The sequence below is a fragment of the Thermobia domestica genome, chromosome 16 (assembly GCF_964235325.1).
Source record: "Thermobia domestica chromosome 16, izTheDome1.hap1.1, whole genome shotgun sequence".
Lineage (NCBI taxonomy): Eukaryota > Metazoa > Arthropoda > Insecta > Zygentoma > Lepismatidae > Thermobia > Thermobia domestica.
In genome coordinates this window covers 15,904,181-15,925,710 of record NC_137469.1, presented here as the reverse complement: position 1 = coordinate 15,925,710, position 21,530 = coordinate 15,904,181, and the positions used below count along the sequence as shown (strand labels likewise).

The window sequence follows — 21,530 nt, the reverse complement described above, 5'->3', positions numbered from 1 at the left end:
TGCTTCCGAGACGCGGGGGTGAATAAACCTTTAGTAGTGTGAGTGTGTGTCAGTGATCTCCGTCGAAACCTTAGCGAAAAATGCACCGACATTTGGAGCAGCGATATGCTGTTAATTTCTACGCGAAACTGAACAAAACATTTACAGAGACCTTTCGTATGATTCAAGAGGCCTAGAAAAAAGACGCCATGTCCCGTGCAATGGTTTTCATGTGGCACACGAAGTTCAATAAGAGCCATGAGAACGTTGAAAACGATGACCGCTTTGGGAGACGTGCAACAGGTCGAACTGAGGAAAATTTGGTGTTAGTGCGAAAACTCGTAAACACTGATTGTAGTCTTAATGTTAGATTAATTGCCGATGAATTGGGATTGAGTTCAATTACGGAGTTCAAGTTGGTGACGGAAGATTTGAAGATGAGAAAAGTGTGTGCCAAACTTATTCCCAAAGTTCTGACGGATGAACAGAAGACGATTTTTTTTTGGACAGCTACTTCTTTTTTCCGAATCAAGAAAGATCTGAAAGGGAAGCGATTTGACACGATTCCAGCGGTCCAGGCGGCTTCAACGAGGTGGCTTCACAGCCTTGCACGCGAAGACCTTCAGGGAGCCTATGAACAATGAAAAACACGCTGGCAACGGTGTGTTTATGCCCAAGGGTCAGATTTCAAAGACTTTTAGTTTGCTGCACATGTAATACATTATTCTGAGACCAGTCTTGAAACTTTATGAACGCACCCTGTACAATAAAATAATCATACCAATTCCATTTGTAATTTACCTTCTGTTTGATTTTCCTGAAGTCCAAAAGACGTAATTGTGGTACTTTGAATATAATGTACAACCTGTAATGAGGTCTTGCTGTTACAGGATTGTGAAGTAAACTCAAAGAGCGTAAATTCTTGAGGGACGCCAACGGGTCAATATCTCCTAATTCTGATATAAGGTTTCCAGTCAACACCAACGTGTCCAAATTTGGCAGACAAGAGTCCAAACTATCTCCTATTCTCCTAAAAATATAAATAAAACTTAAGTTTAACGCTCAGTGCATAAAACTGTCATGATTTTGTTTTTTTCTTTTTGCAAGTACTTTCTTAACTAAGTTACAAAAAAAAAAAAAAAAAAAAAAAAATAGTACTCACTACCCGTTCGTCGGACGTATTTAAAATAACTTTTAACCTATTTTGTTTCTTGTTTTTATAATGGAATGGGCCTTTCTTGTTTTTATAATGGAATGGTTTGGTTGAGAATATTTAGTACCTTAAACGAACACTACAGAGTGTTCGGGAAGTCCCTATACCCTGATTCATGACATACATTCACACTAATATTCAGAGACTTTCCAAACAGTCTGTAGACTGTACTATTCATTGCATAACTTCCCTCTAACGATTTCCTTCTTTGGTTTTCCGAAAGGCAGAAATATTTCATTTAACGATTAAAATAAAATCATGCCTGGAAGGGTTAAAAAGGAAAAGTAATCCATATCTGAATTAATGCGCACAAGTGACTGATTATATCCTCTAAATGACAAAAACAAGTACACACTACACATAATACGTTCAAAGTTGGAATCAGATATAGTTTTTCTCAAGGATGTTATAAAATAGAGAATTGTCCATATGTTATCTTCATCCACTAACCTCAATGAAGAAGAAAGAAAAAAAAAAAACTTAACATCGGCACATCTGATTGGCTACTCTTGTTTCCGTCATGAATATTGGCTCAAAACATTGCAATCTCAGTGCGCGGAACGGGTAGAGTAGGGGTGGCGAAACTAAGACGTATGGCTTCACGATTTTGTTGTATAGGCAGATCCTCTATTTTATGATATCCTTGAGTTTTCTATTAGAAGAAAATAATCTACGATTTATTTATTTATTTTCTATCTTTATTTCCTTCTCACTTAATCTTATAAATATCACTCATTTCCAAATATGCTTCTGTGAAAGGTTTAAGATACTTACACTATCCGGTTGTTGTTCATAAGTAAGCATTTTAACCTCTTTAACAAAGGAAATCCATCCAGTTTTCGAATGTCATTATCCGAAAAGTCTATTGTATCAAACTGATCCTGAAAAATAAAACACGCAGAAATTTAGAATAATCTTTCTTTAAATGTCCTAATAGTAATAATAAAAACTAAATTTATTTTAATTTATTGATCTTACTTTATATTATACTAGCTGAAATACCTATTCTTCGCATGGGGCAGATAAAATATCTATGTAAACAAACAAAACAAAGAAAGGAAAAATATCGGTCATTTTCTACTACTTTTACATATTCCAGTAAAGCCCCCTGAGCTCCTCTGGTTCGAATTTTGAAAGAAAGAAAAAAAAAACCCTGGCCCCCAGCCAATGGGGGCTGTATTTGGAAGTCAGCGACTGTGAGAGCATAACCAGCGACCGCGAAAATATGGATTTGACACTAATATCGGTCATTTTGGATTATTTTTACATGTCTCTGTACCCTCCCGCCTCTCTCATTGACCCCCGGCCCGCAGCCGAATGCAGTGAATTTGGGAGTTAATGCGATTGAAATTTCACTATTGATCTCAGCGACCGCGAAAACTATGAATTTGATACTTTTTTTTTTTTAATTTATTAATCTTATTTTATATTATACTAGTTGAAATACCGATTTTCACATGGGTCAGATAAAATATCTATGTAAACAAATTGAACAACGATAGGAAAACAAAATCGGTCATTTTCTACTAATTTTACATATCTCAGTAAACGTTCCTGAGAACCCTGGTTCGAATTAAAGGGGAAAAAAGCCTCTGGCCCCCAGCCGATGAGGCTGTATTTGGAAGTCAATCTTGTGGGAGTATAACCAGTCATATCAGCGACTGCAAAAACTATGGATTTCACACTAATATAGGTCATTTTGGATTATTTTTAGATGTATCTGTTTCCCCCCCCCCCCCGTGACTCCAGGCCCGCAGCCAAATGGTGTGAATTTGGGGGTTAATGCGATCGAAGTTTTACCATTGATCTCAAAGATCGCGAAAACTATGAATTTGACACTAATACCGGTCACTCTCTAGTACTTTTACATATCCCGGTAAACGCCACCCACTCATCCCGTTCGAATTACAAAAAAGCTCCGTCTTGGTCTGGGACCAAAATTTGGTTACTCTCGGTCCACTCGTCTGGTCTCCAGGCCTCACACAGACACACAAACTTTTTATTTTATTTATATTATATTAATATTTATAACTCATTCATACATATATTCAACAGCAGGAAATATAAACCAAGGAAATCATAATCAAATCATAACAATAACGAAATGTAATGTGTGCAACAAACTAATAAATACATGGAAAGAGCAACAAGAATATATGATGGCTAAGATAGGAGGAAAAAATACAAGTAACAACAAACTCTATTATAGAAAATCTAATTGTCAGACAAAAATAAAATTTCTTCTTTTAGCAGAAAAAAAAAAAAAAAAAAAACAGATAACACAATGGAAGGTGTTTCTTGTCTAGCTCTTTACCTAGTGGTATGGTTCCCAATATAGAGGCTACATTACCTCTTTGTACTGCCATACTTATTCTTTGAATTAGGAAAGTGCTTTCTCTATCATTACTGGATAAATGGCTGATGCGTTTACCTACTGCCTTTATAAAGTTTAGGACTTCTTTGCCCTACGATCAACTAGATTCAATGACAATGGTTACAAATTGGTAGTTCTCTGTTGGATTACTGTACTTTCTTCTTTTGTCTGTTTCTATTCGACTAGCTACATTGCCCGCTTGGAGTGAGAAGAAAAGAAGTTTGGAAGAGGCGAAAGTATCTGTGCACGTAAAATCCTAGATCAGTGATTTTCCTCTCTTCCAAGGTATTACGGTCATCCCATCTGGTCTTTCACCATCTGTTTTACTACATCCATTTGGCTCCCTTATTGCCGGTATACCTACTGAAATGAGTGCTCTCACTATAATGTCACTGACACTTGAGTGGCGGGGATATCTTCTGGTACTTTTTATGCAAGAGAGTCAATGCAGTCTCTTTTCACTTACTGGATTCTTACATGCCTGACATTTATGAGGTTTACGAATATGTATGCCCAACCATAAGGCAACCGATATTCGAAAACTTTTATTACTGAGATGAAGGCCTAGAGAGAACGAAGGTAAAGCTCTAAGCCAAGCTCCTGCTTCTATGGATGATGCAGCAACTAGTCTAACCTTGTCTTCTAGGCTGTTTAAAGACTAGTAAAAAGGAGAAGTGCGATTTGAAAATATACTTTTCCACGTGGATTGCTTTGCTCTTGTGCCAAATTCGGGTAATTCAGAGCCAACTAGCAATTACCAGGTGAAAGAGCAATCTTTAACTTCAGAATCAATATGGAAACTAAATTACGTGGTGTGCAACAATACGGACACACATTTGTTTCTACAACAAAGATAGGAGCACTTCACGAAAAAAAAAAAAAAAAAAAAATCGTTCTCAACGTTTAAACTGCCGACCAAACAAGGTAAGGAAGTTCATCGAATATAATCGGAAATTGATTCCCTTTTGGAGCCCAGATTCAAGAATGGCACCACAGAGCACGGAAAGATTTCCTATAGATCAAAGCAAAGTGACAATGCTATATAACGGTGTACCATCCGTGGCCTCCTTCAGACCAAAAATTTGACAAATGTCGTAGAGAAATGTTAGATGGCCATAGATTGATCTACGAATCCATCAAACAGTTACATCAATCCTTTCCAGATGTAGACGTTAGTGAATAGGAATAAACATAGCTCACTTACTGGCAAGTAAATGCAAAGAAAACAACAGTTATACGAGTACTGACGTGACAGCCATTTTAGGTTATTTCGGACATCTTGACAGCCTAATCGTCTCTTTCAGTCGTACAACTTCTATTTACTCTGATAGATCTCGATACTAACCCCATCTAGTAGCATCGGTACAAGTTACGTATATGAACAGAAATTATTACAATAATTTGCTAACAGAGGAACATACAAATACATTGCTAAAGCTGTGACTTTCCTTGGAGCATGATATAACCCTTGGATTAGGATTAGGAATTAGATTTCTGGGCTTTCGGCATCTATGACCATGTTAGCCCGTCACATATGAAGGATGACGTCCCTCGACTATCACACTATCCGAGAAAAATGAAGGAAGAAAGGACTTGGAAAGGGAGGAATCCGCCTGAGCGTTGGTGTGAGATACCACCCTGGCATTTGCTTGGTGGGAATAAGGAAAACTAAGGAAAAACTCAATCAGGATGGCGGACTGAAAAAGCTTTTACATTTTTTCGACCGAATTCCCCCACCGGAATCGAACCCGGGACAGATCGCGCCAAAGAAGAGTTCGTTAGCGACTATGCTATGCAGAGCTACGGTAAACCCTTGGAGCTTCAACCGCTAAGCTACCGAGACCATCCCCTGACCGACACATATATTTTTAGTGATCAAGTCAACCCTTAAGATCACACGGTCTATACAATACAATATACGCATTTACAATTTGTAGATAAATCTTCTGGTATGCTTGTATTATATTATATCTAATCTTCCTAGCACTACATCCCACTGCATACCTTTTAGTTGGGTGAAGTACGGTTCATATACCAACTCCCATAGAAGGTACTTCTAGCTTTCTAGAATGGAATTCGGTACCTCTTAATTTAACTCTAAAAACTGTGCTCCCACCAATATTACTAAATCATGTCAAAAGAAACGCCAAATATATGTAAGATCTCTTGGTTCAATCGGCTACCTGAAGTGCAAACAGGAAGTCGGAGTTAGATTCTCAACCAGCTTAGCAATCAGGTTGTGTGTTTTTATATAAACACATTAAGTTACGGAAAAAACATTTTTGACTTCACGAGTAGACAGAGGAAATATTCATTAGAAACCAGAATTTTTCTTTCAACTTACCAAAGTAGCTCCCAAGTTCTCTATAACGGGAATCTTGTAACCTGAAATAAAATATATCAAAATATAAATATACCAATATATAGAAAGAGGACATTGACGGCAACACAGATGCGTGAACTACTCTGGCGCAATCTGTTGATAAAGCACCACTATCCACCATACTTCACCTACGTACTTATTTTACGTAAACACACTTTCATACTTGGGCAGATTGACAAGCTGTCGGCTACAACATAAACAGAAACATATTTCCTACTGGCTTCGTAATTTTTCGCACCGACAGCGTTCTACTTAAATAATAACACTCATTCTATTATTGGACCTATATTTTCCACTCACTTTGCACAAATTTAGAATTTGGTTGCACAATGATAACAACAATAAAATTGCAGTCTATCTTTGTTAAAATATCATTCTGTAGTAGTAACACATACCTTGTAACTTTACCTTCACACAAGAAATATCTCGTAAATACTTCGAAACCACAAAATAATGACTACAAATATGGAGCCTTGAAGCACACCGTTTTTAAATCTATGCGAGTTGAGTTAAGGCTTAACTGTTACCAATTTTGGAAAACTTACCAGATGAACTGGAGAATCTATTCTGGTTCGTGAGGTACAGTGAGTGAAAGTAAGGTGAGAGGGAATAGTTGAGGTTAAGAAATTACTTGGTGCCAGTTGTTTTTGATGTTGTAAATGGCATTATATGTAGAGGTGAAAGGAACTATTTGGCGGAGAGGTACACCTGTTATGATTTATGGGAAAGGCAGTGTAGAAATGGTGCGTAAATGACAAGATGGTGGCATATCTTGTTTGAGTTTTAGCGAATTATACAAAAATAAGGAGCGCCAATTGTTGAAATTGCGTGAAAGGCATGGTCTACTAAACAAGCAAACAGTTTGTCGTAAGTGTGGAAACAAATTGAAACTACAGAAAAGAAGAGGAACACCTAACCTAATTTAATACATTTTTGGATGATATTCAATATCTCCCCTAAAGCTGTGCAACACATAAGCCTGCATTTTATAATATACAAAGTGTTCTTTTCCACTATCCTCGTTTATGCATACACCTACCACTACTGATGCGCCTCCTCTCTATGGAAGCACTCCTGCCCTGACTTACTTAGATAGCACTGGTGCTTTTTAGTGGCCACCTAGCACAAGCTGTTTCGTGTTTTATGCACTACTTTTTATGGCATACCCCCACGTTGTATTTAGAACAATAAACACTAACAGGTGAGCCAGGGTACGTAGTATTTGGGGCAGATAGAAATATTTCTTTATTATTATTATTATTATTATTCGATTTTCGTGTAGTCCGGCGATACAGCAATAATGCCGAGTTAAGTGCCGGGGAGGTCCAGAAATATGAAATCTAACCCAAGCCTTAACATTTTGGACCTTTCTGCGGCACAAATACCGTCAGTTTTACTAGATATGTTTACACGAGAGAATTTATTATATAACACACCAGAAGTGTGTAACCCTGAATACGTGAGCGAGCAAAAGCAGGTAAGGAGAGTTAGTACGTCCAAGAAGCTGGGAAAATTTGGCGGTTCACTCGAGCAAACGGCTCTACTAAAAACAAAATTTATAGGTAAAATACGATGTCACTTTTCGTAAAAGAAGAGGAGTGTGAACATAAGTAAATTCAGTCGGTGAATATCATATTGAAATATACTATGAATGGTAGTGAACGTAAAAATGAAATCAAATCTTTGAGTTTTACGTCCCACGCTTATACCGGTTAGGCTAAAGGAAACGGTGATGATGAGTAATGAATGAAATGGTGGAATGAAGAAAGTGGGAGGAAACGGGAGAACCCCGAGAAAACCCACGGAAACGGTCCACTACAAAGTTCACTTGGCGGAGGCTGGGATCGAACCCGGGACCCCGAACACAGAGGAGAACACTCTACCACTGAGCCACCGCGGCCCCCTAGGTAGTAAACGTATTCTAAATGTAACTTTTTACTGAAGCGGAAGGGGAAAGAATACAAGAAAGCGAAGAAGGTAGAAATACACAGCGGAAATGTTCTGTTCGTGTTAGCAATGGACGTTTGCAATGGATTTGATGCTAACATATGGTTCTATTACAAAAAAAATTGTGCTATAAAAAGCGTAATATTATAAAGTTTTTGCAGCGTCATAGCTTGTTGAAACGTAAAATAAACTATACAAAGTGTGGAAAAGAAGTAAAAATTCAGAAGAAAGGCAATACATACACTTTTTACTGCCGTAAAGGTAAGAAAGGAAGACAGTGTAACACGTGTATCAGCTGTAAAAGGTACTCTATTTGAAGGATCGAAGTTAACTGTAGAGAAAATATTGGCATTTGTAATACATTGGTGCATTTTGCCATATCCAAGATATGAAATAGTAGAAAATGAACAGGATATAACCTCATCAACTGTTAGTGAGTGGAGCTCGTACAGTAGGGAAGTGCGTGTGGACTGAGCATTTCGAAATTCGCAGGTATGCATTTTTCTACTATCCTTTTTTATGCGTATGCCCCCTCCCCGTCCCTGACGCGCTTGCTCCCTACGAACGCACCCCTCGCTCCGCTCGGACTCCCCTACTGCGCTCCTGCCCTTTCTCGGTTAGGTAGCATTCGTTCTTTTTAGTGGCCACCTAGCACAAGTTGGTTCGTGGTTTATGCATTAGCTCCTTATATAGTGCATACTCTGCAAGAAGAAATCGGAAAATGCAATAACTGTGTGAAAAGTTAGTAGAGCCGGTAAGTCTTTACTTTGACTCCAACTGTGACTTTAATCGGTTCTTATAGGTTCAGTTACTTCCTGGAACTCTTTGTGCGTGAGTCACTTGTTGGAACTGTTCGTGCCTTTGGTGTGACGTCTTAGTTCATATTTTTCCCACTAGGTGTCTGTGTATTCATATGGTAGTTTGTTAGTATGATGTCACATGTTCTGTGTGCATGTATGTGTGTGCTGCTGTTTCTGGCATGCGGGAAGCGCGTAATTGAATTGGTTGAATTGAGTTAGAGAAAACCTATCATAGTTGTGGTCTAAAGCTGAAGATATTTTCGACGTATTGTAAAAGTGGACGTTTATTGGTTTCTTGTTTGTAATAATAGCAAGTGTGCTCGGTTTAATAAAACGACGTGTGTGCGGAAAGGAACATTTTTCAGTAATGTTGAGTATTGTGCATGTGTTCTTGGTATCTTATTTTTTCGTGTGTGGAATCAGCAGTTATGAGTTCATTATTCATGAGTGTTCTATGGCGAAATGGTGAGTGTTTTCTTTTTTTAATTCATATTATTTTTATTCTTGATTTGTTTTGCATTTGAGTATTAGGCAAAGTATTTGGTTTGCTGCTGCTTGTCCTATTGTCTTGTTGAGATGTAATTTTTTTTTCTTTGTCATGCACTGATTTATGATTAGAGACGAGTGTTTTTTTTTTTTTTAAATTTTTCCCTTCTTATCTTAGCTTTATAGTAGTGGTGTGATTATTTATTATTATTTTGGATGTTTTTATGGTACTTGAGCGGGGGGTTTGGGGGGCGGTAGCTCCCCATTTAGATCTGAAAATTCATAGTCACCGCTTCACCTGGATTGATGTTTAGTAACATTGTGGCCCTTGTACTTATAGTATAATTCTTAACATCGTACATTACTTTCACTGTGTTAGTAATTGTAATCGATTCATGTGATCCGGTTCCGGGAGCAGTTTAGGAATGATTCCTAAACTGCTCCCGGAATCGGATCACATGAATCGGTTGAAGTCACTGTTTGGCTCAAAGTAAAAATTTGCCGTAGAGCCGTCTCCTCGAGTAATGCCAAATTTGGTTTCAATGACACTAATAACACAGTACTATCACGAAAATATTGTAGCTTCTATTTCGAATACGGTCTGTGGTTTCAATTTTACGCACACTACTCTTTAAAACACGATTTCTTTAAAAGAGAGGGGATGGGATTATACACACTGATAATACGAAGTACTTGTAGCAATGAGTATGATTATGTTATTTGGATGAAGCTGACAGTATTTCTTTACGTTCCTTATTTTTAGGTAGGCACTCTTACACTTTGTAATACTAGGATTTGCAATGGGGTTAGTAATGCAATACTATCACGTACACTAAAGTATATATGTACTTCAGTACATGATCGAAAGTTAACGTGCTTCAAATAGGTATTTCTTAACCATACATTCACTTTTCATTTGCAGTAATGCACTTGCCCTGTAAAAATATCAAATTTTGACTGACAGCTCTATATCTGTATAGGCAAACTGGCGGCTACAAGAAAATCCTACAAACACTTTTTTTTATGTTCCTACCAGTAATGAAATTCACCTGTACATTTTTCCAGATTGTGATGATTCTAAATTTTATCACCTTACGTTTCAATTATACGAATATCGAGAAATGAAAACTTAAATATTTAATCTTATAACTAATATATATGTTAGTAAAGTAACGTGTCAAAAACGCGTCACATTACAGAAGTACTCAAAAAAACATTACCTCTTAAATCTAATTCCCGATCTCGTACTGGATTTATATACTGCATGGATTGCAAAATTAGATCTGGTGTAAGTTTCACCATTGTTTATTGCAAATATTTCAGCTGCAATACCCTTTACACTATCTAACGTAAATATCAACAAATACTTATTCTCCGAAAATCTAACTTGCGCATAACGCAACTCTACTGTTCCCATTTATCAGTGTAAGTATCCATTCGTATCTCTAAAAATGTAAAACAAATCCTCTAGGAGATTTCGGTGTAAGTGTATTTCACTTCACTTTCATTGATGAGGAGGGATGAATCATTCCCCACTAAAGCTCCAAGCTGCAGAAGCCGTAATAAATGTATTTACAAAGAAAGATTTAGACAATACCATGGTAATATGACAGGGCCTGCTCCTGAATTTTTCTCACAAGTTTTATTTTTTTCTGACACTTTTACGTTACACTTCCTCATAACCCCGTAAAACGATTTCTTCCTTTCCTTTAATAAATGAAGGAAATGATAGTCCTACTCATTTCTAGTTTGTGCAAATTTATTATTACTATTAATTATTACTCATTCAAAAGTCTATTTAATATTGTTAATTGTTTTTCCTCCTCCTCCTCCTCCTCCTTCTTCTTCTTCCTCCTCTTCTTCTTCTTCTTCTTCTTCTTCTTCTTCTTCTTCTTCTTCTTATTATTATTATTATTATTATTATTATTATTATTATTATTATTATTATTATTATGCAACCTTAATAGGAGTCTTTAAAGACAATGTGATTGGTTTCCTTTGTTTTTCTACTTTCTGTTACATATCTGTATAATAGATTGCTACATTAACAGAGCGAACGTAAAAGTATTAAGAACAAAATGTTATTGCAATCTTTATGGAACCTTTGCGGATTTTCGCAACATTCGAAGTATGAAAAGTTTGTGCTTACATTCTTAAGGTCTAAAGTGTAATCAGGCGCTCACTCAGAAATTTTTGTGTAGGGTGTCGAAAGTTGGAAGGGGTACAATTTTGCAAGACAAAGACACGACGTTATTCTGCATCCGAGTAAACGATAAAAATTTCCAAGTAGCGGAAGTTCTGCACCGCAGGAACACTTTTTATATTTTGCTTTTGAAAAGGGAGTATGTTTGTGCATGCTAAAGAAAAAAAATATGTTCCTGATAACCTGATAATTTAGCCTCATATTGTAATGGGTATCGCAGCAATAAAAGAGCCAGAGCAATCTTAACCGAGCAAGTCATTTTGTCTCTTGGTACGGGCAGGGCATTACCAAGTCTTCACCTCCCGTATTGTTGACCTGCTTCTCTTCAAATTGCATATATATTTGTGTATAATATTGCACACATATATATTGCCCGTATATATACACATATATTGCCCGTATTGTTGACCTGCTTCTCTTCAAAATGTTTTGTGTATAATATTGCATTGCATTTCTTTGTTCGCAATGGCTTGTGTAATTAAGCTGCAACTCTAGTAAACAAAAATGATTTATTGTAAAACGTAAAATGAAAAGATTTTACACATTATTTTAAATATAGAAATGAATAATATTAGCCCATGACTGATTTTTAAAAAGCTATAATTTAAAATTACGTCATTGCTTGTATATTTATTTGTGTTTCTATTAGATGTAAGAGTAAATTGACAAGAAAGGGACATGAAGCTGTTACCCGAACTTCCGAATCAAACCTAGTCCATTCCATAAACATAACAAAGATAGGTTCATGCACAAAAAATTAGGTGCCATGGACAACGAAGTAAGTCCCTGGGGCCCATTAACCCTGTTAGTATAGAGAAAATCGTAGACTCGCAGTGAAATAGCTATTGTATTAACACTCTTCATTGGAAAGTCATGGTTTATAGTTTATTCTCTTCAGCATGAAACAAGTTTTCCAGAGGTGCTATGTATTGGGATCCATAACGTACTTGAACATGGAAAATTGGGAGAATGTGGGGAAAATTCCCTCCAGAAGTCCCACACATCAACTTTGGACCCCTCTGGAGTAGCCCTGGGTAAAAGCACTCAATCCAAGTGGATCTCGAAACATACTATAAGGGTTAGGAAATGAGTGTACCAAGTTTTATATTGATAGACGGGATAGATATGAGGTAAAAGCTTGTATACCAATACATATCTTCGTTATATTATCGAATGGACTAGGTTTAATTCGAAAGTCCGGATGACAAGTTCATGTCACTTCCTTGTGACAACGAATAATGTACTTTCGCTCAGAATTGCATAAGTAAAACAGTAAAAAAAATTGAGTTTTCATAATTAGAGTAGATTTTAGGTAGTTATTTAGTAGCAACTGAATATAGGAAATATACAATTTTAAGCAAATTTGATATAATGTATTTTCACTGATCTGTTACATGACAGGCTCGTGCTAGGATAACTAAATGACTTGAAGAGCTTAGAACGAGTGCGGGGAAAGGGGACTCAGAATAATATATATAAGCATTATATATATTAGCATTATAAGCATTATATATATAAGCATTATAATAAGGTCTTCGAAAAGATTCTTCCAATTTTCAGAACTGAGGGGTCATGGCCCCCACTTGGAAAATATCCTAGTTACGCCAATGCGCAATGCTACTTCCTTTCATTCCCAATTATCTCGACACACAACATAAATAAAATCCACCTAAACTTATAATTGCCTGCTTTGGCGTTACACCAGGTGAAGATCAATCTCAACTTTGTAGCCACAGTTTTATATCCCGTAAAAGATACCGTGAGAAAATTTCTTCTTTTATTCTGGCACAATATTTGTTTGCAGGCAATATTAAGGTTTGCAGGATTTTTATTTAGCATGTAGGTGGCCAAGGTATATTCCGGCATTAACCTCAGTATTTCCCGATATGGATTTAAAGTACTTTACAAGTCGGAGTAATGCAAACAGTGACGACAACTGTTAAATCAGAATTTATCCTGACAGAGATTTTTTAAAGTAATTTTTGAGAGAAAAATGTTTGGTTCCAAATTATTGTTATTATTAATTACTATTATTAGTATCTTACAGTATGTATGTACAGTTACAGTATGTACAATTACAGTATGTACCGTTACAGTATGTATGTAGCAGTGTCTAAAATTTTAGATATATTTCAGAAAAAAACCTGGTTTCACATTTTATGTCACCATGTTTTCTGTTAAAAGGACGTATGTGTCCTAAGTTTAATATTTTTTGTAGATTAAACCATAATTCACAGTTACATCCTATATAGCTAATAAACAGTTAGTAACCATGTATATTCTTTCATCAACCGAACCGACTCGTGAAAAAACAGTTTTTTTTGTCATTTCCTGAAAATTGTGTTTACTGCACATATGCCCTTTTAACAGAAATCGATTCATATATGCCTGCCTATGCAATGAAATAACTACATAAACCTTAGAAATTCCAGTTCCTTATGAAGATTATTTTTGTAACAAAAAATAAGAAGAAATGCTTTGATTTTATTGTGTTTGAAGCTATGAGAAAACATCGTCTTACGCAGATTAAATTAATGAAATGTGATTTTGTGAAATCAAATGTGAATTTGAGGGAAGAATACATTGAAGTTTTTGAAACATTTTTGCAGAAATGAAGAATCGTTAAATTTTCACTTCATGAAACTTTTTTCAGACAACATTCATTATAAATAAATTTTACGGCTAAACAACGATGCAGGAATAAGTGGAGTATGTTTTTATGAATCGGAAAATTTTATCACTGCCTACCAATAGCACCGAATACTTGGTGTTGAAATATCACGCTGGCCTGCGTTGAAGTTGAGATGTTTCAATACAATCACTTTATGCTGTGTAATACAGTAAAATCATGAAATACTCTGCATGCTTTATTGTTAAATTCTCTGAGCTGTAAATTTAACCATAATTTTATAAGTGTTTAGCTATTTTCACTACCCTCTGACAGCTCCTGTCGGAAGCATTTATACCAGCTACGACGTTGGGTAGGGTTAAATGCAAAGCAGTGACGGCGTCAACTGGCGATTTCTTGCGAGAGGGGGTGCAGCGGGAGAAATTTGGAGGCAGCATTTTTTTTTTTGTATGGCGAAAAGGATAGTTTAATATTGCTTGACTTACATTATGTACTACATGATAGAGAGGCCAGGTACAAGGGCGCCCATCAGGGTGTGGGCAAGGTGGGGCGATTGCCACCCTAGAGGAAATTGTACTTCAGAATATCGATAATCCAATAGATTTTTACGTTGGTTACAGCAAAATTTGAAACTATTTTTGAAACGTCGCTTATACTTAACCCCCTTGGAAACCACAACATGTGCGCCCATGGGTGTAGACACTAATTGATGCGCTTGCTCCCCTTTTGCGTCGTCACTGTGCATAAAGGAAAAGAAGTGCGAGAAACCAACTTACGCTAGGTTGTTACTATAGAACCTAGCCTTTTATTACAACTCCATTGCAGAGTAATTACACTGTCTGTAGTTCATAGATTAAATACATGTTTGGCTTAAACATTACTCTTCTTAGAAGAACACAATGGCTCAATGGGTAAAGCGCTCACCTTTGATGCTGAGTCCCTGGTTCGATGCCATCAAAGATCATGTGAACTTGTGGTAGAGAGCATTGTGTTCATGGGTTCTCCTGTTTCCTCCTACATTCTCACTCCATTCTTTCTTCCAAAACCAATCACTTTCATGAATCACCCGTTTCAGTGTTCGAAAAAAAAAAACAGAGTCGGTATGTTTTATTACCATTTTAACTCGTCATACCTGCTATCTAAATGTTGAAATACAGTGAGGGTATGTTGCCTAAAAGATTGCATTTCTATTTACATAATGACTCAAAGTCATTGAAGACCTCTGTAGTTACGGGGGGAGCTACATGAAAAGACCTTGATCCCCCGCCAACAACTTTCTGATTTTTTTAAACTATCAGATTATGATAACAATTATACACGAAAATGCTCAAAATCGAGTTTTTATATTAACAATTTCCTACGGAAAAACTCCAGTCTCCCACTCGACTGTGGGGTATTCCAAACCCCCGGAAGGTCCGCCCCCTCAGACAACCCCTAAATCCACCCATGCTCAAAACAAGGCATTTATATGCATTAAGGCAAGAAGACACAAACACATACATAACATAGAAATAATTCAATATGGCACATAAAATATAAGCTTGGTGAACTTCTTTGAAGACAGCTCATTTTAAAAACAAAAGATAGAAAGAAGATAAAAGTGTCGGTGTTGTCAACTTAGAAATTATTTCTACAAAAGAAATAAAATCTTTTTATGTGCAAAGCTATTCGTCAATTATTGTGTATAAAAATGGATTTATTAAAAGTATGTAGCATCTACTTTCCAATGACGGTATGTTTTAATCATTGAAAAACCAGAAGCATACCACCCCATACCGTCTCACTTCGACCACTGATCCGTTTCCTTTAGCTTAAAGGTAAGGTTGTATTTCTCCATTACAAATACAAGACGCGCGTTGTACAGGACTTTTAGAATAGGACAATTCTTTATAACAGGATAGGAAAATAGATTGAAAATATGGGACGTCTGACAAACCTACGTGCAGGCCATAGAACTTCAAAAGGTTCTTTCCCGTCGTGAATTAACGGCTATTTTACCTGAAAATTTTGCAAAATATTAGCCCCATGTTTTAAATCTGCACCCAAACTTTTCTGCTGATTTTATGAATATTAATAAGCGTGCAGAAGCAGCCCTATAAATCGGCATGTTTGCTTTCAAAGGAAATAAAATGCAGGTGTAAATTGGGGAAAGTATTTACAGTAATTGGACTTTTTAAGTTTGAAATCATAGAAAATAGATAATTTTAAAATATTTGCGTTATTTCTCACAAAATTCGACATTTCTGACCAGCGTCTAGAGTTTTTGTCAGGAACAAAGTAGCTTCATCTTAAATTCCGAGGTCTAGTGTCACCGCAAAATGCGATCAATACATTTACTTCAAATGCATCATTGTATTATGATATTTAAAGTACAAAATCATAGGAATACAGTACATAAAACTAATAGTTTGCTATTCAGAAGATTGTGCACATAAACATTCCAAGTTACATGATTTTTGTGGAAGTTAGGAAAAGTAGGGTACTAGAGCACCAGATCTAGGACCAAGGTCAAGTGCAGACCCTTGAAAAACAAACGACAGGCGTGACGCGGAGGGTGTAGCAGGCTGCAGTCTGCGAAGTTTGTGAAAGCTGGGTGGGGTTGTTTCTTGTTTATTTTGATAGTTTCTTAGAAGGGAGAAACGGAAAGATTAAAGTAATCCCTGCTCGGAATGAATAATATTTATAATATGATAACAGTTTGCTTGTGCTGAAGTCAAAATACCGGATATTTATTGGTGATATGGCCGCTTGTTGCAGGGTAAGTATTTTTCATTATTGGCGTATGATGTATGCAGCGTTATGAATATGTTAGCATAGTTTCTTTCGTGATTTTTCGCGTTACAATTTGTCATGTGCAATAAATCTAAAAAGTAAAATTATGAGCTTTTGAGACATCAAAAGTAAAAAGAGAAGCGCAGATATGAAACTAATAAATAAATTAATTTTTGGTATCTGCATAAAGTTCAATTAAAATAGTAATTCTTACAAATAAGTACATAGACACAACTCCAAATAATTTGCGCTGGGCGGTGTGACAATATCCCACTTAGCACAGATTAATTTGAAGTGAACTACCAGAAATAATTGTTAAAAAGGACAAACGAACTAGTGGTAGGGGACCACTAGAAAAAGCATGAATGCTATATGAGTTAGGCAAGACGAAGCTGGTGTACTCACGCAGGGTTGTGTGTGTAAGTAGTAGGCGCGTCAGTGATGATGGGCATACATAAAAACGATTATTCACGCGAAAAGCACACACTAACTTTCCCTAAGTGAGCACCACAACAGTCATATACTTACTTTATACATTTTCATTGTCTCTCTTGTTGAGTGTCAACGTTTTGGTATCAAGAACTGTTAAGAAACTTGGTCATGATGTTTGATGTGAACTCAAATTGAACTAAGTGTAGGGAAAAATCCTTCTGTCTGTTGTATTTTGGGCGATTTTCCTTTACGGTTCTCCAAGTACAGTGATATTCCTTCGTTTCCGATGTATTTGCTTTTCCCAACATTTGGAAAACTGCGGTCTCTCTTAATGTTAGCTTGGTACGATACTGAAAGATAACATCAATTAATTCGTTCATTTTATTACTTTTTTAATTTTATTTTAATTTATTTATTTTTTGTGCTACTCAATGTCGCGCGAACACTCTTAACATCGAAAACGTTCAATTCGTTTCGCAATTGTTTTCCCACAATAATTAGTATTGTATTAAAATTCTCTCGGTAAACAGTCAAGAATTATTGCATTTGTTTCGCATTTTCCTCACAATCCTAGTTCTGGGTCCGGATTTGTCTGAATGCGAGTTTGGGACAGTAATGGATGACACTACACGGCAACGGAATTTCACGTATGTTCAATAATAATAATAATAATAATAATAATAATAAATGCACCGATTTCTACGGTTAATCTCTATAAAGCACGAATGCAATCTAGCCGAGTCAGGGCAGGAGCGCAGCAGGGGACCGAGCGGTGCTTCCGTAGGAAACAGGCGCAGCAGCGATTGTGAATATACGCATAAACAAGGTCGTTTACAACGGCTTAGTATAAGTCAGTACCAATTCCAGAGCCGTCGATGAATTTGTGGGAGATGCTGAATGCCGTCTTTTTTTTTTTCCCCTACCGAAGGAGGAAAGTTTAAAGTATTCACTAAAATTGTACTGAATGTAATAAAGCGCGATTCTGTATACTACAAATTCCGACGTCTCGTGCCTCTACCATCAAAATTTAGTTAAAAGACCGAAAATTGCACCCTGTAGCGTGGTGCCTACATACAGATAGACGAACAAATTGAGATTAAATTGTCCCAGACACTGACGTTCGGCACTGATGTTACAATAAATATCACGCTTTAATGGTTAGTTATGCGGGCGACTGCCATACCTTGCGCTTTCTCGTCTGGTCCCTTCATACATGCTATGCCAAGATGTAAAGTTGTTAAGAAAATTTAGAACTGAGGTGGGGAAGAGGGACGAAATAAAATTTTCATAATATAATGAAAAAGATATTGTTGATACAAAATTAATTCTTGCCTGGGAGTTTCCAGTTGCATCTCAACCACATCACTGATGTTAGAATCATCAACACTTCGGATTGATCCGGAAGCAATTTTCGGATCAACACTTTTACCATTTGTTTGGGTTTCCAGTTTCTCAAGCATTGCATTTTTCATAATGAATCTTCCTTCTTTGAACTAAACCAACCATTTCTTTCCTACACGTTTTGCAATGAGCCCGTATGGTCGTTTTCTTATCTGATGGAGTTTGAGTTACTTTAATAAATTTGCTCCAAATGATGTCCCTTTTTCTTCCTGTTAAACTCATGTTCAACGATTCCAGGTTGTACGGAGACTGAGAACCAACATGCACTGTATCAACGAATGCCTGCGATATTTTAATTTCAGAACAGCAATTTAGCAAATAACCTTTTGTTTGTATTCTGAATACAACAAAAATTAGTTTCTATTATAATTATTTTATTTATTTTTTAATATTAGTTCTACAAGTAGTTCAACCTTCGACTACGACACTTTCTCGCCAGTTAATATTTAAACAATACACGTTAAAAATAAGGGTAAGAAAGAGAGAAAATAAATAGTAGATCACCACGTTGATCTACTGTAGCCACTACAAATCAAAACATTCACACGGGAAGAAAATAGTCTTCTGAATGGGGAGCACTTTTGACAATTTTCTTTCTCTTGCAGATTTTTTTTTTTTTTTTTTACAAAAATAAAAACATATGTTTGAAACAAGTCTTAAAAAATACACGTGTTTAAAACAAAATGTTTACAATGTGTACAAAATTTTGTTTTAAACAAAACAACCCTGATTATACATTTATTGATGTTTGCGCCTACAACAGATGTTAACACTAACAAAAGTGTCCTTGCCCGTACTTACCATGGGTAGAACAGTATGGAACCCGCAGCACAGTATAGTAGTTTGAATTGTCTAACTTGAAGGTTTCTGAGATACTGTATTGTTTCTGAACTTCCATAACGTCCTACTTGCCTTAATCTTTCCTCGAGTGAAAAAAAAAAAAAAATCGAGAAAACGGCTTCATAGGCGAATAGATCTGTTAAAGATCTATCTGTGTACGATTTTTTTTTTTTTTTTTTAGGTAACGTTTTCTCTATAAAAATTTGATGATAGACACATATTCTTTTATATATTAGCAAGAATTGATTAATTACAATTACTTATATTATGTTCTGGAAATCCTTAAAGGATTGTTATCTTCTTAGTATGATTCCAGTAACTAGTCTGTTGCCTTCAGCAACCAGACCCAGTGAACAGCTTCGGTTTCACAAATACTGTATTTTTGCATTTTATTCGATATTTTTTTTTTTTTTTTTTTTTTTTTTTTTACGCAAAACACTAAGGTCTGTTATGAAAATTTTTAGTGATCACTTCACACACACACTAACTCACAATTAGCAGTATCAATATAAACAATGTACAATGTACTCGTGACACACATTTCAAACAATATAGTTCTTGTTTTCTCTTACCAAGCATCCAAAGCGTTAATTACTTCCGAATTATTGGCAGATATTTTCTGTAAAGGCCTTTTTTCATGCTTGGGAACAAATATAATTAATGGGGAGATACATCTGGAGAGTAAGATGTATATGCGATGTAAGGCATCTTCCGTGTGTTAATCCGAGAGACCCCACAGTCACACATACACGGATACAGATGTCCTCCTCACAGTTCGCCTGGATCAGTCGCCTGTAACTAAGCTCTTTTATGAAGGCGAAATAGTGTGGTGCGAAACGGCCTATGCTGATCCTAGTCTTGGTTCGGAACCTAATGTTAAAAATGATTAAATTTTTCCTTCATAACCTCGTTCTTATATATAAGGATGCAAACAAAAGGAATCTTGTACAAGGACGAAAAAAGTCAAAGAAAAACGTCAAAAAAGTCAGTTAATCAGTGATCGGAACGATTCGGAGTCAGAATTCCACTTTCACTCTGAGAAATCTCCCACCTTTTGCGATGAAGGGTAATCAGATAGACTGATCGCACAATAAGCCAAAACTTATTTCCTGGCTGTATTTAGTGCTGTAGTGAATAGAAGATTAATAACTTTATCAAGTGCCGATACTGGAGCGTTAAGTCAATATCAATTCCACTAATGACGTCACGAGGCACACCAACATCTCTGATACATCTCTTCCCCGGAGACTAAGAAAGGGGTTCGAGTCCCTGTGGTGCCTTCCTCAGAGTATGACTTAAGTACTACGCCAGTACCACATGCAACATGACTATCGGAAATGAAACAAACCTTTACTTTTCATGTCTTACCTTACCTTATACAGAGGGAAAGAGTCTTCCAGGGAAGGATTTCACTGTACTCTCGGAGGCATAGAAAACCTCAAACCTTTCCATCGAAAATTGACAAGTATGGTAGCATTTTTTTGGGGGGGGGGGGGGATTTATTGCCTGCTTAATTAGTTGTATCTTGGGAGGCGTTGTGGAATATTCCACACCATCTCTCATTAATAGCTTTATTACATTCTTCCCAAAACTTACTTGCAGAGTACACCTCTGCTGTGGTGCACTATACTTCATGGGGAGAAATGTGGACATTGCTAAAGAGCGATGAGATACCAGCAATTTAAGTATGAATGTGAAGAAACAGCGTAATACAAAGCAATTATAAAGCGTTTCAGAAAGTCAGGGAAAAAGGCTAGAAAAAAAAAGCAGTTAAGGTAAACAAATATTAAATCTGGCATATTTTGTTAACCATCCGATTATAAAAAATGAAATATTTAAGTTTTATATCCTACGGTTATGCCAGCTAGGCTAAAACACACTGTGATGATGAGAAATGAATGAAAATGGAGGAATGAAGAAAGTGAGGGGAAAGAGGAACCCTGAGAAAACTCACGCACAGTGTGTTTGTCCATTACAAAGCTCACTTGCCACGAGCTGGGATAGAACCAAGGACCCCATGAACCAGAGGTGAACGCACTACCACTGAGCCACCGCAGGCCCAACCATCCGA

At 36.5% G+C, this 21,530-nt stretch overlaps 2 protein-coding genes across 3 annotated transcripts in view; one reads left to right on the top strand and one right to left on the bottom strand.

The window, feature by feature from the left end:
• The window catches only part of U2A (small nuclear ribonucleoprotein polypeptide A'-like U2A), a 28,153-nt gene extending 17,545 nt beyond the window's left edge, over positions 1-10,608 (bottom strand). Inside the window, exons 1-4 of the mRNA XM_081742135.1 lie at positions 10,403-10,608; positions 5,911-5,951; positions 1,967-2,073; positions 781-1,009 (exon numbers count right to left, since the gene is read on the bottom strand). Of these exons, the coding sequence (XP_081598261.1) occupies positions 781-1,009; positions 1,967-2,073; positions 5,911-5,951; positions 10,403-10,484 (459 nt within the window). The 5' untranslated portion in view covers positions 10,485-10,608. The remainder of the gene's footprint in view (positions 1-780; positions 1,010-1,966; positions 2,074-5,910; positions 5,952-10,402) is intronic.
• Positions 10,609-16,529: 5,921 nt separating this feature from the next.
• The window catches only part of Drep4 (DNA fragmentation factor-related protein 4), an 83,483-nt gene continuing 78,482 nt past the window's right edge, over positions 16,530-21,530 (top strand). Inside the window, exon 1 of one of the 2 annotated variants that reach the window (XM_081742133.1) lies at positions 16,530-16,772. In XM_081742133.1, coding sequence (XP_081598259.1) covers positions 16,755-16,772 — 18 coding nt within the window. In that variant the 5' untranslated portion in view covers positions 16,530-16,754. The remainder of the gene's footprint in view (positions 16,773-21,530) is intronic. The other variant, XM_081742134.1, reaches the window with a different exon arrangement.